Raw genomic sequence first — 18,352 nt, forward strand, 5'->3', positions numbered from 1 at the left:
TGAAAATGGAGAATCTAAATAGGCAGAACTGAGCAAGCATTTTGCCAGATGGAGTAAACATGTCACCAGCCTTGTAGTGTCTCGGATTCAAGATACACCTTCTGCTGTTTGCTGTTTGCTCCTTCCTTCATTGTAGCTTGCCAAGTCCCGACCTGGAACATTCACATGGCAACTAGAGAAAAGGAGGACAAGGAATATTACCATCTTCCTCTCTTCCAATCAGATAAAATACTAACTCAAAACACATGACTTAGTTTAGAATGAGGTTTGAGAGCTGGAATACCTTTCAGAAAAGAACTGCACTCTGCCCAAATAAGAGAAATATGAAACTAAAATTAGACTGCAAAAATATCACAAATAATGTTTATGCATCGTAGTGTCTGTGTGAGTAAATTCATATATTGTCAACTGGCTTCCCATTTTCAAGGCAGTATTTTCAACAATCCTGTAGTTGATGAAAGCGGAACAGAATAAGCAATAATTAAAAGATACCTTACTAGTTTTCACCAAGTTCCACGTACAATCCTTGTAAAGTATCATTAGTATAGGTTGGAGTAAACATACATACGAATTAGGGGCAAGAATAGGCATAAATACCGAGACTATGATAAATATAGTTTTAAAAATGGTAAGGAGAAATTCAGGGGAAAATTCCTTGCACAGTGTTTAAAAATAAAGTGTCAAATGATGCTTTCTTTGGATTTAGTAACATCTGGCCTGTAGTGTTTTTTTCCACCGGCGTGGGTCTTTCAATGTGTATCTCCACTTAGCTCATTGCAATTAGCATTTGTTTCAGTCCTGGAGGTTGATCAAGAGGAATCAGCGATTTTAAAACTCTGTACCGGCAAAGTACAAAGCTGTACACAGCTGGCTCTGAATTTTGAAAGTGCTGACACCTCCTGATCGGGTATTCAGCAATGAAAAGGATAACGGTTCTCGTTAACCCTGTGGAGTACTCACTAATAGATCTGCCACTGATGCAAATGAGGGGTCCTTTGCCTATCTCAGAGCAAAATATCAAATATCTCTGGAGCTTCGGGAAGAAGGATAAAACTACAATTTCTTCCATCAGGTAGGAGAAATCATCAGTAGCGATCTTACAGGACATCCTTTAAAAACAAAATCAATACTTACAAGATTATGATTATTTTTCTTTCTTTTGTTCCAAAGAATCGATAAAAATTGTAAACCTGTAGCGAAGACCGTTGGAGTCTGATTGTATATACTGATTGATCAATGACCATCTATGCTCTTGATCTCAATTTGATCTTCCCTTGTAAGAAAGGGGTCAGGAGGCTAACAGTAGCATGGACTAAATTCAAAGGGCCCGTATTATGTGCAGTCTTTGATTAAGATAGCGATGATTGCAATATCCTGATGTTTTAATATTGGCTTGGAGATGGGTGAAGTTATAAATAGTGTGAGATGCCTCAGCTTAAATCAGTTCTGTCTATTTAATCCAGTGCTTATTGGGGCCATAAACTGAAAGCTAATAATTTTGGTGAGTCCTGAAATAAAGCCAGAAGCTTGAATTCCTGCCATTAGCCCTTGATGATGAATAGGGCTAATGAATACAAGTGGTCAGAATCTGTGACCAGCTGCATCAAGGCAGGTAATACAGCTCAGATTTAATTGGGAGCAGGTATTGGTAGGCTGTATTACTTTAATTGGTAAGGAGGATTTCTAAATGGAAAGGACAAAGTATAATGGCCAAATTGTGCTGTACAATAGCACTTAGGCTCGGATTGTATGCATTCGTTAATCTGCTGAGGAATGAGGCAATTCTGAACAATTTTCTCAGTGAAACCAACTCCAGAGAGCTTGTCCCTTTTGTTCTCCCTTGGGAAATGCAAGATTGAAACAGAAAATACCTCTATGGAGGCAATCATTTGCCACGTGTGGAAAGCGGATACAGCTGTAAACTATGAAAAAGGGATCTTTGTAGTACAATAAAGGATGGAAAAGGAGATAAAGCCAGGGATAAGAGTGAGCCTGTCACTGCTTCAGTGAAGGTATAAAGTGATGACATTTACAGTGACAATTAAGACCATAAAAAGAACTCTGTAAAATTTAGATTCAGAAATTTGATCTTTAAAAGACAGGCTGCGATAATTAAAAATAGACTTAAACTGTTAAGCAAGTCATCAAGGAAAGAAGGGTTATAGGAGCCTTTTAAAAAGTTAACGATGCAGTTGCCATTACACTAGGACCCATATTTTCTGTCCAAATCAACTACACCTCATCATTAGACAGTAACATAACATAAAAAAATGTTGGTTTGTAAATAAGGGTGGCCTTTAAGAAGCAAATTGTTAATCTTCGTAAATTATTTAAGAAGCTTACACCATTGAGTATTATGATGACATCAGCATTGTTACCAAAAGGTTTTGTGTCAGGTTGTCGAAGGACATATATTCAGTGAATTTCTTGAAATGATCCTGTTGTAGTAATGTTAAAATGAATAGGAAATCTTGTCTTTTAAAAACCAAAGGATTGTAATATGACATTAACCTCAGATGTTGCTATCCTGCACTCAGTTGTACGCCCTACAATTAAAGGTTACATGGTACAAATAGCAAACAATTTTCTTAATTAAATCTGCCATTCTTGAGTCTTTTCTTTCTGTAATGAAATGTTAATGTTGCTCATGGTTACAACAATATTAAAATAGATGATCACAACTGCAATAGCACAATAATCAATGCATGTATGATCTGACAGCACCATTAAAAGATGATGCAGTAGAAATTAGTCTGGTCCTGTTTTGACATTCAGGCTTGGCTCTGCCGTGGTGAATATATGTCTGAAGCAGGAGGCCTGAGGAACATGAGAAATTGGTCCTTGTGCCTCATCTGCATATTCAGGCTGAGCTGCCTATGAAGGTATGACCGAGAGAAACCTGTTTTGGTCTGCCTGCCTCACTGCCACTGGCCCTTAGTTAAATCACAAGAGGAGGATTTGGGGACGCTACAGGGCTGGTATGGGGATGGGAGGTGATCGGGACTCCCTAAGGAGTTGGTGGAGTAATCCTGAAACTCCTCCTTCTAGAATTCGCTACCCAAAGGAAGGTCTGACCCCCACAGCACTATGACCTCCAACTTGGGTAGGGCACAAAGGCAGGTACCAGATTCACCCCAGGGATTGAACGCTGTGCTGTTGATTCGCCTTTGGTTGGTTCCTGGTGTTGCGGAAGAATCGAGAGTGGGGCAGGCCCCATACCTGCTCTGTTCAGGTGGCTAAATTTCAAAAGGGGACCTTTAATAGGAGTTAAGGGCATAATTTACTTGTTCAATGGAGACCTCCGAACTGTTTACTGCCTAAAAATGGGTTCTGAAAAGTTGGAAGTGGGACCAATGTCTGCATAAGTTGGGCACATGCGATCCCACAGCTAAATTGGTCCACTTTTCGTCCACTTCTACACACACCAATTCCAACCCCAATGTGTTGAAAAAGATTTGGCTAAATGCAGTACAATATCCTACCCGATGCTGATGCTCAACAGACCCCAACCAGGGAGTCTTGGTATTTCATAAGAAAAGTTCCAATCCCTCCCAATACCACACCCCCAATATCCACCAGCACAATGGGCGGGATTCTCCACGCCCACGCCGAAGTGACCGCGCCGTCGTGAACGCCGTCGAGGTTCACGATGGCGCGGAACGGCCCCGGTCCCGACCGATTCAGGCCCTGACAGTGGGCCAGTATCGGGGCCACGTCATCTACCCGCGCCAGGCTTTGCCGCCCGCGTAAAAGCGGCGCTGCAGGATGACGCGGCCGGCGCCGCGCATGCGTGGTTGCCGTCCTCTCTAAGTCCGCCCCGCAAGAAGATGGCGGACGGATCTTGCGGGGCCGCGGAAGGAAGGAGGTCCTCCTTCAGAGAGGACGGCCCGGCGATCGGTGGGCACCGATCGCGGGCCACCCCACATTTCAGGTGAAGCCCGGTGCAGGATCCCCCTGCACCAGTGGAGAATCGCGCCCAATGTGTTGAAACCTATCACCACATGATATTTTGTGAATTCCTAATGGACTTAAACAAGGCAAAGGTTTCACTTAAAGTAATATTGACAGTATGGTCTGAGGCATCCTCGGTGGAGTGGCTTAAATGTTTGGCAGAGATTGAGCATATTCGTATCAATTGTGTTGTTATGACACTTGTGGTAATCGATATTATGATTCAATACATTCCATAATCTCTTCTTACTTTGTAATGATGCAGGTTGGAAATCTAAAAGGGTTCCACATCTTGAAGTCTCGAAGTAAAAGAATCACAAAACGGAGCATAGAGCGACTGGTGAGACGGCTTTCCCAGGATCCCCAGGTGGGTTTCATGTATTGGTAAATGATGGAAAGTGAGATGTGTACCTCTGCTAACGGCTGAGTTCACATGTTCAAAGCAAGCTGTTTGATGCACAACAAAGACTCGGTGTGTTAAATTGACATTAAACTAAAGTTTTGAGACATTTTCTTTGCACAAATGACAGATTGCATGATTACAACCGAATTAATATATTTTTCCATGGATCAAACCAGAATATGTCACACCCAGGATAATACTTACTCGGATTACAATTATATTAAACAATTCATCGAGGCACCATGGTGGCGCAGTGGTTAGCACTAGGACTGCGGCGCTGAGGACCTGGGTTCGAATCCTGACCCTGGGTCGCTGTCCGTGTGGAGTTTGCACGTTCTCCCCGTGTCTGCATGGGTTTCACCCCCACAACCCAAAGATGTGGGGGGCAGGTGGATTGGCCACGCTAAATTGGAAAAAAATAATAATTGTGTACTCTAAATTTTTTTTTTAAATTAAACAATTCATTTTACTCTTATACATATTTTAAATATATAAAGAATTAAAATCTAGTTAATTACACAGACACTGAGTAGTCAGTTGTTTCTGTTTTGTAAGTAATTTGTTCTTGTTCTTTGGTTTTTGTGTGGATGTTAACCTTTAACCTTTAAAGCCTTTGAGGATTGTACTTTGCCCTGAAAATTATATTGGGATGGTGTACAAGCAATTCAGCGGACACAGATAATGCTTGTTGAAAAGTCTTTGTTTCATGTTCCACTTTAAATGGATCTGTAATCTGTTGATCAATAACTAACGAGTGCATTTGTTTTTTTAATTGGTTAAGCATTTTAAACTAAAAACCAAAATACTGCACGGTTCTGACGGAACGTCATTGACCTGAAATGTTAACCCCACCTTCCTCTTTGCACAGATGCTGTGTGACCTGCTGAGTGTCTGCAGCATTTTCAGTTTAACCTCTTTAAAAATGTTAATCTCATAGTTTGTATTAATACACAGGCTGTTGCCCAATATTTCTAGCTTTGAATCAGCACACATGCTGAAGTGTAATACAGGTGTATAAGTCTGAGGCCACATAACATTTGCCCTTCACATCCATTGCAGTATCACTGCAGTCTGGTGAACAGCCAAGTTTTAAAAGGTTCTCAGGACATTCAAGAGGGACTATTCCCGTGTAACTTTGATCTCTTTAGTATAAGCTGCAAATAGAAATCTTTTGCAACGATCGGCAGTTTTTAACATGGAGGAGAACTATTTACTCAATTTCATATTTCTAATACATTTCTTCTTTTTGTGGGTCAACATCTCTGAATCTATTATAAGAGATCAAGTGCTTTCATTCACATGAATAAACACTAAGTATGATTGGTAACTGTGCTAATACCATCCTCTGCCATCTCGTCTCTTGGTTTTGCTGAAGGCAATGCCTGTGCTGATGGTCACTAAATGACAAAGTCAAATAGATTGACAGATATGGTACAGTGTTGCAAGATAGACAATTTGGAGACAAGTATTTTGTCCGATAAATTCAATGCAGCAGACGAGAGTAAAATCCTTTTGCGCCTGAAGTATTATTTTGCAGCAAGTCTTATGGAACTTGTCACTGGCTAAATATTTCCAAAATTACCAAGATAAACTGACATAGTTAATCTTTATCAATCCAATTTGTGGTAAAACCGCAGAAGGAAACCACTGTACCTGATTTTTGAATACTGAATGAGCTTTCCTAACTGGGCAAGCAGTTTTAATTATATTGGTTTATAAATCTATTATTATTGTCATTAACAGGAATAACAAAAAGAATCTGCAAATTTAAAAACAGATCATTATGTTGGCTAATGTAAAGGGAATTTAATGAATGATAATTATGGATATGTTGAAAGATTAATTATTGTTATAACTAAATATGTGTGCCCATCTGGACAATGGTCTTGGAAATTAAAATAATTTGTAGTGTTGTTGTTGAAGTTCAAATGGAGCCTGATTACATAATTGAGGACAGGAAATTCTTGTTGGGGCCAGATTCTCATGTTGGAGGCGAGAATTGGGAGCTGGGAAATTTCCTGACATTGTGGTTGCACATCCAACCCCTGTGGGATTTTCATCAGCAGGAGACCCGTCCACTGGTGCCTTGATTATGAATGTGTGTAGTTAATCACCCCATATACCTAAGTTGGTCTGGCTGTTGCAGCAAAACCATTGTCCTCTGCACTTGTGAGGACGCATCCATTGGAAAAATTATGATAACACCTACCCTTACAAAAAAGGGCATCTGTAATGGTGTGAATGCGGCAGTGAGCAGCTGACTGAGAAATGCCACCTCGATCAGCAGATGAGAGGTCATCATTAAGATGTCCATTACTATCTCCTTGGACAGTTGCAATCTCTCCCTGCACTAACCCTCTGACATTTTCATGAAAGTGTCATAATGGTGTGGCTTCGGTGTGTTAAATAAATCTTTGTAATCTTTTGTATGTTAGTAGTAAGTCTTTATTAACTATTGTAACATATGCATATATACAGTAAAGAGGATATGCATGGAGCTATTGCTTTGTCTAAATCTTAATACATGTCTGGCCAACACCACACTGATTCTTGGCCTGGGTCATGTGCCTTCTTACATCACTGTGGGAAACTCTTTACTCAGTCTCACATTAACTCTATATATACCAGACCCTTACACTACGTAGGTAAGGTCACCTGTGCTCTGGGTATTCTCCTCCTCCATGGCCTTGGCTCTTGAAGTCTACGAACTTGCTCTCTCATGGCCGTTCCTCACGTTGCACAATGCTGCCACTGCACTGCGTGATTGTCTGCAGGTATAAGGAATCATTTTCTGTGGCAGAATTTCTTCCTTGGGATAGAATTTGTGCAAGCCTGGCTGAATGGCCTGATGACCCATTGGTGCCAGATTTTTGAACCGCTACTATCTACCTACATTCCTACTATCTAACTACCTACATAGTTTAAGGGTCTGGTATATATAGAGTTAATGTGAGACTGAATTCTGACAGAGGTCAACACTGCCTCTTTCCCCCACTCCCTTGTGCAACTCCAGCACCTTACCTAGACCTTTCCTGATCATTTTACTGCAAAGGTCTCCTTACTTACACACTTCCCAGAACTTTTCTGCCCTTCAAAATGGCCTCCCGTTCCCTTTTGACTGCACTGTGCTGACATGGTTTATAAAGCCTTCTGAGCTCCTCCTGACCTCATGAAAATCCCAGGTTGCTGCTCCAGCAGTCCACTTAATGGCGGAGACCATGGGCTGAATTCTCCACTGTCAGGATTCTCCATTTTGCCGACAGCCCGGGGGTTTCCTGGTGCGGTGGGACAGGGAAACCCGCCCCTCGCCTCTCATGCTACCCCCGGCCTCTTGACTCATGTAATTTCCCCTATCAATGAAAATGGCTGGCACAAGAAGTGGGATTGGGAATTCTAGATCTATACTCCAGCTGCTATTTCATTTCCCCGTCCGATTCCATGCAGTCCCACATCAGGACCACAAAATCTGGCCCTTGCTGTGCTAACTAAAATGTTGTCTGGGTTGAGAACAGTATTGAAATGTATAGATATAGGTACAGACTGACTTGTTCATATCCTCCATATTCACTTAAGTAGAGAATGAAACAAATGGACACAACTCAGCCAAGTTATACACTTGTTTAAGCACCTTTTCCACTGACCTCAATTCGCCGTTGCCCACTGTGTGCCCCCACCAAGGTTGAATTTCACCTCCATTGGTTCCTGCACTGTTGCACTGTGGGTGGACAATGACAGTATTCAATGATGAGGATGCAGGGATGGTTAGGAATATTGTAGTTTCTTTCTCAATTACCATTTAGTGCTCAGCAGACGTGATCTACCCAAATGGGAACAGAGTCCCATAACAAGCACGTTTAGCTGGGTATTTCCCAGTGCTCAGAGTGTGGAGAAACCGCACGCTATCGAATGGGACTCTGTTTCCATTCCGGTAGATTCGGGGCCTCAGCGAAGAACTCCCCGACAGGTCGCACTTAGTCCTGTTTTCTGTGCGGAGGCATTCTGCTCACCGAAACTCCTCAGTGCAGCAGGAGATCGGGGCGCTATTTTTAAAAGGCATCCTGATCGCTCAATCCCCCGATGTGACCCCCAAACAACTTCCCCCAGCCTCAATTCACCTATAAGGGGGTCCTCATCTGTGCAGGGCATCCCTGGGCCCAATCCCTGTCACGGGAAAAATGCCAGGCTGGCAACCATGTGGCACTGCCAGAGTGCCAGGCTGGCAGTACCAAGGTGCCTGGATGCCACCAGCAGTGTCAGGGTACCACCCTGCCCAGAGGCAAGCACCTGGGGCTCTGCGATCCCCTGGGAGACTCACACAAGTGCTGTTCTGTTAGTCCCCGTTTGTGGAGACCAGCACTGAACGGCCCTCGCCGAGGTCTCCAAGGCGAAGGGGTTAGATCCCAATGAGTTGATTGGATCATGGGAGTGCGTAGTACATTGAGTCTCGCTCTAATATGCAGATTTGCTAAAAGATGATCTGCCCACAATGGGCGGGATTCACATCGCGACATCTCGTTGGATCTTGCGAGCGTGGCGAGCTTGGTTGATCCTGGAAGAGGAATCTACCGGCCACATCGCGCTGCGTTGCCTTTCGGGCATGATGCAGCCGGTAGATCGTGCCTAGAGTTTTTTTTAATGCAGAAATCATGAGGTTAAATATAGTTGTGTACAACCCATTGTAAGGTGGATTGTTCGTGGTCTGTTAAAGCTATTGGTTTTAAGGTCTTAAAGGCCTTTTGTGTTCTGTCCTGTGAGAAATGTATTTCAATCATTTGTTTAGTTGCACAGGAAAAGGAATGGTTTTGCATGAGCTGTGTGTGCAGCAGGATTCCTCCAGTCCTCAGTTGCATCATGACTGAAAGAAAATAGAAAAAAACCTGAACACTATTGAGCCGATGAGCTATACTGGGTTACAAATACCAGCAGCATTGCTCAGCGTGACTCAGAAACTAATGATAGTAAATTATCTTAAAAGAAAACAGCTTCCTGCGGCTGTATACTTGTACTTCCTGATCAAATTTAGTACTTTTGATATTTACTGAATACTACTGTATAAACTCATATAGAGTGGGACTAAAGAATAATATTATTTATGAACACTTAATTTTAAATCGTTTTAGGGCAGCATGGTGGCACAGAGGTTAGCACTGCTGCCTCTCAGCACCAGGGACCCGGGTTCAATTCCTGCCTTGGGTGACTGTGTGGTGTTTGCACATTCTCCCTTTCTTGGCGTGGGTTTCCTCTGGGTGCTCTGCTTTCCTCCCACATTCCAAAGGTGTGTGGGTTAGGTGGGGTTACGGGGACAGGGTGGAGAAGGCCTCGCTAGAGCTCATTCAGAGGGTCAGTGCAGACTTGATGACCTCCTTCTGTACTGTAGCAGTTCTATGATTCTATGTATCTCGGGAGATGACAGAAAACCGTTTATTTTATAAATGAGCTCCCATGAGTAAAATAGAACATTAAAAAGAAAATATTGTCTGGATCGGTGGCAGGAAAAAAGGATTTCCAAAGACGAGGTGGCAGGACCATACTTTGACACCGATGGCCATCATGCCAGTTTGTCAGCACAATTCCAACACAATTCCAACACTGAGACATTTTTGAGAAGGCCAGGTTGGAGTAGAAGGTAAGTAGCAGCAAGCCATTTGCAGTAAGTAAGGAGTCAATTCCTGCAGGCCCCTTTCCTGCAGTGACTCAAATTTTCCCTTTGCCAGCTGAACCCTATACTGTCGCCAAAATATGACCGTAAGAGGAGGCGGCCTCAAGGTGTGTGTCGGGGATAACATTTCATCCCAGTAAGAATTCTTATCCCCTAGCCATCCAGTGGAGGAGTTGCATCTCCAGTTTATGCTCTCTCCCTCTCTCGCTTGTGCATCAGTAGCCCCCACCTCAGATAGTGGGAATGCTTTTGTGTCATCACTGGTGGGCCTCCTTTTGGCCATCCAGCCTTGGGTACACTTTCTCATTCTTTAATTGGACGGCAAGCCATCCTCTGGTCATTAATTGGCCAGCTTGCCTAAAGTTATGCTGGGTGAATATTTCTGACGGGGCAGGGTCGGGGGTGCATTTGGTCCAGGCTCATCGGGGTTCCAAAAATGGAAAATCTAAACCAGCGTGTCAAGTCACCTGAGGATTGTGGATATTTGTGTGTGTATGGGTCTCTGCGTAGGGGGTTTCATGCAAATATGCAGATTTTAGGTTTACAAAATGAATAGTTTTAGGTTGAGATCAAAGTTTCCTCAAGCCAAACCCAAACCCAATTCAAAATGCCCATTTCTGCTCTTAACTGAAGAGGGAAGGTGATTGGGTAGAACTGATGGAAGAAGGCACGATGCAATTTTGATAAATGAAGGTGTTGAAATTTAACAGCTGTCAGCCAGGTTTCCCAAGCATTGGGCAACTCAGTAGCATTCTCAAGATGAGGACTATCCAGGGGTGGCACGTTCATACCTAATTCTTGGATCTAGGTACCTGCCAGAGGACCCTGCCCAAATAACCTTCCTCCAAGGCCTCCAACTTTCCCCACCAATCCCAATTGAACCCCAATTCCCCCAACAATCGGAACCCAATCCCCTCACCATTTCCTCAGCAACCCCAAACGATCCCCCCACCCCACTCAAGACTTCCAAACCCTAGCCACAACCAAGTCCCAATTTCTCACACCCCACTCTGAGGTCTGATTCCCTCCCAGTCATATCAACATCACCCCAACCATTATCAGGCCCCAAACTCCCTGCTCCCCTGTACCAGGCCCGAATTCCCTTCCAACTATGTCCCAATTATCCTCCACCATCGGGCCCCAATGCTGCCACCAAGGACAATACAACACAATGCCCCATCTCACCACCACCCCCCACTCCCCCCAAAATCCACCAGGCATCAATTTCACCCATCACCCCCACAATCAAAGGGTGGAATTTTAATCATGGCCTGCTACTCCTAACGGCTAAACAGGAAGTGGATGCCATTTCTGCTCTCTTGCTTTATGCTTATTTCCACAAAATCACAGTGAAAAAATATATAGTGTGGCAGCATGAATAGGAGCCATGCCATCATCTGGCAGTAGATTAAAACTGCCATCAGCTGACATTACAGCAGCTACAGACGGGGATAAACAGAGAGGCTATTCATCTTTATTTCATGTTTGTAGTGGTGTCCAGTTTTCTACTCGCCACTTGGTGGGACGTGGTTGAAGTTGCCGGCACAGGTGGCCCATCCTTCTCGACATTGTAAAAGAGATTGTCGAAGATCACTCTCGATGGGGGTGTAGCAATTAATTCAAAGCACTGTAAGGGCTCCGTTGGCCAATATCCTGAGATGGATGAACATAGAACATTACAGCGCAGTACAGGCCCTTCGGCCCTTGATGTTGCGCCGACCTGTGAAACCACTCTAAAGCCCATCTACACTATTCCCTTATCGTCCATATGCCTATCCAATGACCATTTGAATGCCCTCAGTGTTGGTGAGTCTACTACTGTTGCAGACAGGGCATTCCACGCCCTTACTACTCTCTGAGTAAAGAACCTACCTCTGATATCTGTCTTGTATCTATCTCCCCTCAATTAAAGCTATGTCCCCTCGTGCTAGACATCACCATCTGAGGAAAAAGGTTCTCACTGTCCACCCTATCTAATCCTCTGATCATCTTGTATGCCTCAATTAAGTCACCTCTTAACCTTCTTCTCTCTAACGAAAACAGCCTCAAGTCCCTCAGCCTTTCCTCATAAGATCTTCCCTCCATACCAGGCAACATTCTGGTAAATCTCCTCTGCACCCTTTTCAATGCTTCCACGTCCTTCCTATAATGCGGTGACCAGAATTGCACGCAATACTCCAAATGCGGCCGCACCAGAGTTTTGTACAGCTGCAACATGACCTCATGGCTCCGAAACTCAATCCCTCTACCAATAAAAGCTAACACACTGTACGCCTTCTTAACAACCCTCTCAACCTGGATGGCAACTTTCAGGGGTCTATGATGGACACCGAGATCTCTCTGCTCATCCACACTGCCAAGAATCTTACCATTAGCCCAGTACTCTGTCTTCCTGTTATTCCTTCCAAAATGAATCACCCCACACTTTTCTGCATTAAACTCCATTTGCCACCTCTCAGCCCAGCTCTGCAGCTTATCTATGTCCCTCTGTAACTTGTAACATCCTTCCACACTGTCCACAACTCCACCGACTTTAGTGTCATCTGCAAATTTACTCACCCATCCTTCTACGCCCTCCTCCAGGTCATTTATAAAAGTGACAAACAGCAGTGGCCCCAAAACAGATCCTTGTGGTACACCACTAGTAACTGGACTCCAGTCTGAACACTTCCCATCAACCACCACCCTTCGTCTTCTTCCAGCGAGCCAATTTCTGATCCAAACTGCTAAATCACCCTGAATCCCATGCCTCCGTATTTTCTGCAGTAGCCTGCCAGGGGGAACCTTATCAAACACTTTACTGAAATCCATATACACCACATCAACTGCTTTACCCTCATCCACCTGTTTGGTCACCTTCTCAAAGAACTCAATTAGGTTTGTGAGGCACGACCTACCCTTCACAAAACCGGATTGACTATCTCTAATCAAATTATTCCTTTCCAGATGATTATACACCCTATCTCTTATAAATCTTTCCAAGATTTTGCCCACAACAGAAGTAAGGCTCACTGGTCCATAGTTACTGGGGTTGTCTCTACTCCCTCTCTTGAACAAGGGGACAACATTTGCTATCCTCCAGTCTTCTGGCACTATTCCTGTAGACAAAGCTGACTTAAAGATCAAAGCCAAAGGCTCAGCAATTTCCTCCCTAGCTTCCCAGAGAATCCTAGGATAAATCCCATACGGCCCAGGGGACTTATCTATTTGCACACTTTCCAGAATTGCTAACACCTCCCCCTTATGAACCTCAAGCCCTTCTAGTCTAGTAGCCAGAATCTCAGTATTCACCTCGACAACATTGTCTTTTTCCTGTGTGAATACTGACGAGAAATATTCATTTAGCACCTCTCCTATCTCCTCGGACTCCAAGCACAACTTCCCACTACTGTCCTTGACTGGCCCTACTCTTACCCAAGTCATTCTTTCATTCCTGACATATCTCTAGAAAGCTTTAGGGTTATCCTTGATCCTACCTGCCAAAGACTTCTCATGTCCCCTCCTGGCTCTTCTTAGCTCTCTCTTTAGGTCCTTCCTGACTAACTTGTAACTCTCGAGCGCCCTAACTGAACCTTCATGTCTCATCTTTACATAAGCCTCCTTCTTCCTCTTGACAAGTGTTTCAGCTGCCTTAGTAAACCACGTTTCCCTTGCTCGACCACTTCCTCCCTGCCTGACAGGTACATACTTATCTTTTTTTTAAAAAAAGATGTTTATTCAAATTTTCCAACAACATTTTTAACGAACCCCCTCCCAATGACAAAAAGAAACACAAACACAACAGTCAAAAATTGTACAAAACTTTTACACTGGGTTTCCACATATACAGTATCCCCCCCATATGGCATTCAAAGGTACTCGTAGGGAAGCCCCCCCCCACCCAAATTCCCCCCCCGAAAGAGACCCCCCCTCGCCCCCCCCCCCCACCCTTGGGTTGCTGCTGCTGCTGACCTCCTCCTAACGCTCCGCGAGATAGTCTATGAACGGTTGCCACCGCCTGAAGAACCCCTGCACAGGCCCTCGTAAGGCAAACTTTATCCTCTCCAGCTTAATGAACTCTGCCATGTCATTTATCCAGGCTTCCACACTGGGGGGGCTTCGCGTCCTTCCATAATGGCAAGATCCTCCGCCGGGCTACCAGGGACGCAAAGGCCAGGATACCGGCCTCTTTCGCCTCCTGCACTCCCGGCTCGTCCGTTACCCCAAATAGTGCCAACCCCCAACTCGGCTCGACCTGGACTTTCACCACCTTGGACATAGTCCTCACAAAACCACTCCAAAACCCATCCAGTGCTGGTCATGACCAGAACATGTGGACGTGATTCGCCGGGCTTCCCGAGCACCTCCCACATCTATCCTCCACCCCAAAGAACCTACTCAACCTCGCCCCTGTCATATGCGCTCTGTGAATAACCTTGAATTGTATTAGGCTGAGCCTGGCGCAAGAGGAGGAAGAATTAACCCTACTCAGGGCATCAGCCCACCTCATCTAACTCCTCCCCAAGCTCCTCCTCCCACTTGCCCTTTAACTCCTCTACCGAGGCCTCCTCCTCTTCTTTCAGCTCCTGGTAGATCGCCAAAACCCTGCCTTCTCCAACCCATACACCCGAAATCACCCTGTCCTGAGTCCCCTGTGCCGGGAGCAGCGGGAATTCCCTCAGCTGCCGCCTCACAAACGCACTCACTTGCATATATCTGAAAGCATTTCCCGGGCGTAACCCAAACTTCTCCTCCAGCGCCCCCAGGCTCGCAAACGTCCCATCTATAAACAGGTCCCCCATTCTTCTAATCCCTGCCCGATGCCAGCTCCGAAATCCCCCATCCATCCTTCCCGGGACAAATCGATGGTTCTCCCGAATCGGGGACCAAACCGTGGCTCCATCCTTGCCCCTGTGTCATCTCCACTGCCCCCAGATCTTCAACGTCGCCGCCACCACCAGACTCGTGGTGTACCTTGTCGGCGAGAGCGGCAGCGGTGCCGTCGTCAGCGCTCTCAGGCTCGTGCCCACACAGGACGCCATCTCCAACCTCTTCCATGCCGCCCCCTCTCCCTCCATTACCCACTTACAGATCGTCGCCACATTGGCTGCCCAATAATAGTCGCACAAATTCGGCAGAGCCAGCCCTCCTTGTCCCGACTACGCTCCAGAAACACCCTCTTTACCCTCGGGGTCTTATTTGCCCACACGAAACCCACACTACCCGTTTGAAAAAGACCTTGGGAATCATAATGGGAAGGCACTGGAACACAAAAAGAAACCTCGGGAGGACCATCATTTTAACCGACTGCACCTTGCCCGCTAGCGAGAGTGGAAGCACATCCCATCTTTTGAAATCCTCCTCCATCTGCTCCACCAACCGCGTCAAATTGAATTTGTGCAGGGCCCCCCAACTCCCAGCCACCTGGATCCCTAAGTACCGAAAGCTCCTTTCCGCCCTCTTCAACAGCAGGTCGTCTATCCCCTTTCCCTGGTCCCCTGGATGCACCACAAAGAGCTCGCTTTTCCCTACATTGAGCTTATACCCCGAGAAGTCCCCAAACTCCCTTAGGATCCGCATAACCTCCGCCATCCCCTCCACTGCATCTGCCACACACAGCAACAGGTCGTCCGCATTCAGCGACACCCGACGTTCCTCTCTCCCTCGGACCAGTCCCCTCCATTTCCTGTACTCCCTTAGTGCCATGGCCAGAGGCTCAATTGCCAATGCAAACAGCAAGGGGGACAGGGGGCACCCCTGCCTCGTCCCTCGGTACAGCCGAAAGTACTCCGACCTCCGCCGATTCGTAGCCACACTCACCCCGGGGATCTATATAGCAACCTGACCCAGCCGATGAACCCCTCCCCGAACCCAAACCTCCACAGCACTTCCCAAAGATACTCCCACTCCACCCGGTCGAAGGCCTTCTCCGCGTCCATAGCTGCCACTACCTCCGCTTCTCCCTCCACCGAGGGCATCATAATCACATTAAGGAGCCTCCGCACATTAGTGTTTAGCTGCCTGCCCTTTACAAATCCTGTCTGGTCCTCATGAATCACCCCCGGGACACAGTCCTCAATTCTCGTAGCCAGCACTTTTGCCAGCAACTTAGCGTCCACATTGAGGAGCGAGATCGGTCTATACGACCCACACTGCAGTGGGTCCTTGTCCCGCTTCAGGATCAGAGAGATCAGCGCCCTGGACATTGTCGGGGCAAGGTCCCCCCCTCCCTTGCCTTATTGAAAGTCCTCACTAGCAACGGGCCTAGCAGGTCCACGTATTTCCTGTAAAACTCGACCGGGAACCCATCTGGCCCCGGGGCATTCCCCGCCTGCATGCTCCCCAATACTTTAACCAGCTCCTCCAGCCCAATTGGCGCCCCTAAACCAGCCACCTCCTGCTCCTCCACCCTCGGGAACCTCAGCTGATCCAAAAATCGTCGCATCCCCTCTTCCCCCGCTGGGGGCTCAGATCTGTACAGATCCCCATAGAAGTCCCTAAATACCTCGTTTATTCTCACCGCACTCCGCACCCTATTCTCCCCGCTATCCTTAACTCCACCTATCTCCCTCGCTGCCTCCCTCTTACAAAGCTGGTGTGCCAGCATCCGACTCGCCTTCTCCCCATACTCGTACGTCGCCCCCTGCGCTTTCCTCCACTGTGCCTCTGCGTTCCCTGTGGTCAACAGGTCGAACTCCGTCTGGAGGTTCCGCCGCTCCCTGAGTAGCCCCTCCTCGGGGGCCTCTACATATCTCCTGTCCACCCTTAAGATCTCCCCCACCAACCTCTCCCTCTCCATGCTCTCTCTCTTCTCCCTGTGGGCCCTGATGGAGATTAACTCTCCCCTGACCACCGCTTCAGCGCCTCCCAGACTACCCCCACCTGCACCTCCCCGTTGTCATTGGCCTCCAAATATCTTTCAATGCACCCCCGCACCCGCCCGCACACCTCCTCATCCGCCAATAATCCCACATCTAGACGCCACAGCGGGCGCTGGTCCCGCTCCTCTCCTAACTCCAGCTCCACCCAATGCGGGGCGTGGTCTGAGATGGCTACGGCCGAATACTCCGTTCCCTCCACTTTCGGGATTAGTGCCCTACTCAAAATTTAAAAATTTATCCGGGAGTAGGCTCTATGGCCGTGGGAAAAGAATGAAAATTCCCTGGCCTGGGGCCTGACAAACCTCCATGGATCCACTCCCCCCATCTGGTCCATAAACCCCCTAAGCACCTTGGCCGCAGCCGGCCTCTTACCCGTCCTGGACCTAGAGCGATCCAGTGCTGGGTCCAGCACCGTGTTGAAATCCCCCCCCATTAGGGGCTATTTAGCACAGGGCTAAATCGCTGGCTTTGAAAGCAGACCAAGGCAGGCCAGCAGCACGGTTCAATTCCCGTACTAGCCTCCCCGAACAGGTGCCGGAATGTGGCGACTAGGGGCTTTTCACAGTAACTTCATTTGAAGCCTACTTGTGAAAATAAGCGATTTTCATTTTTATTTCATTTTTCATTTCATTATCAAGCTTCCTACCTCCAGGTCCGGAATCCGACCCAGCATGCGTTTCATAAATCCGGCATCATCCCGTTCGGGGTAGAACGTTTACCGGTACCACCCGCACCCCCTGCAACCTACCGCTCACCATCACATATCGACCTCCATTATCAACTACAATATTCCTTGCCTCAAACGGCACCCGCTTCCCCACCAGTATTGCAACCCCTCTGTTCTTCGCATCCAGCCCTGAATGGAATACCTGTCCTACCCATCCCTTTCTCAGCCTAACCTGATCTGCCACCTTCAAATGTGTCTCCTGGAGCATAACCACACCTGCCTTCAGTCCCTTTAAGTGCGCGAATACCCGGGCCCTCTTAACCGGCCCGTTCAGGCCCCTCACATTCCAGGTTATCAACCGGATTGGGGGGCTGCTCATCCCCCACCCACCCCCCGCCAACTAGCCATCTCCTTTTCTAGGCCAGCCACGTGCCCGCGCCCCCCGCACCCTCCAGTCCCCCAGACAGCGGACCCCCGCCCCGACCACCTCTCCTACTTCCAGCTCCCCTTTGGCCAATGCAGCAGCAACCCTATACCCGCTCTCTTCCACCCCCCCTCCCCCCGCTAGATCCACATCTAGCCCTTTTGCTCCCCCCATAACACTCCCGTAAGTCAGCTGACTCCTGCTGACCCCGGCCTCTCCCGCCATTCCATCGACCCCCTCCAGTGTGAGAATCCCCCCTCCCCCTCCCTGGCAGTCAGTGTACGCTCCTCTCCAGCACCGCCCACCCCCCCCGGCCCCCACCCCCGTCCTTCCCTAGCGCGGGAAAAAGCCCGTGCTTTCCTGAGCCGGATCCGCCCCCTCTGGCGCA

General features: G+C 47.1%; 1 protein-coding gene across 4 annotated transcripts in view; it reads left to right on the top strand.

Moving 5' to 3' along the window:
• Positions 1–18,352, top strand: part of LOC140391779 (PC3-like endoprotease variant B) — a 1,275,236-nt gene that overhangs the window by 315,332 nt on the left and 941,552 nt on the right. For all 4 annotated transcript variants that reach the window (XM_072476646.1, XM_072476647.1, XM_072476643.1 and 1 more), the window contains exon 3: positions 4,217–4,318. In XM_072476646.1, coding sequence (XP_072332747.1) covers positions 4,217–4,318 — 102 coding nt within the window. The remainder of the gene's footprint in view (positions 1–4,216; positions 4,319–18,352) is intronic.

This window comes from Scyliorhinus torazame, chromosome 15 (assembly GCF_047496885.1).
Source record: "Scyliorhinus torazame isolate Kashiwa2021f chromosome 15, sScyTor2.1, whole genome shotgun sequence".
In the NCBI taxonomy this organism is placed as follows: domain Eukaryota; kingdom Metazoa; phylum Chordata; class Chondrichthyes; order Carcharhiniformes; family Scyliorhinidae; genus Scyliorhinus; species Scyliorhinus torazame.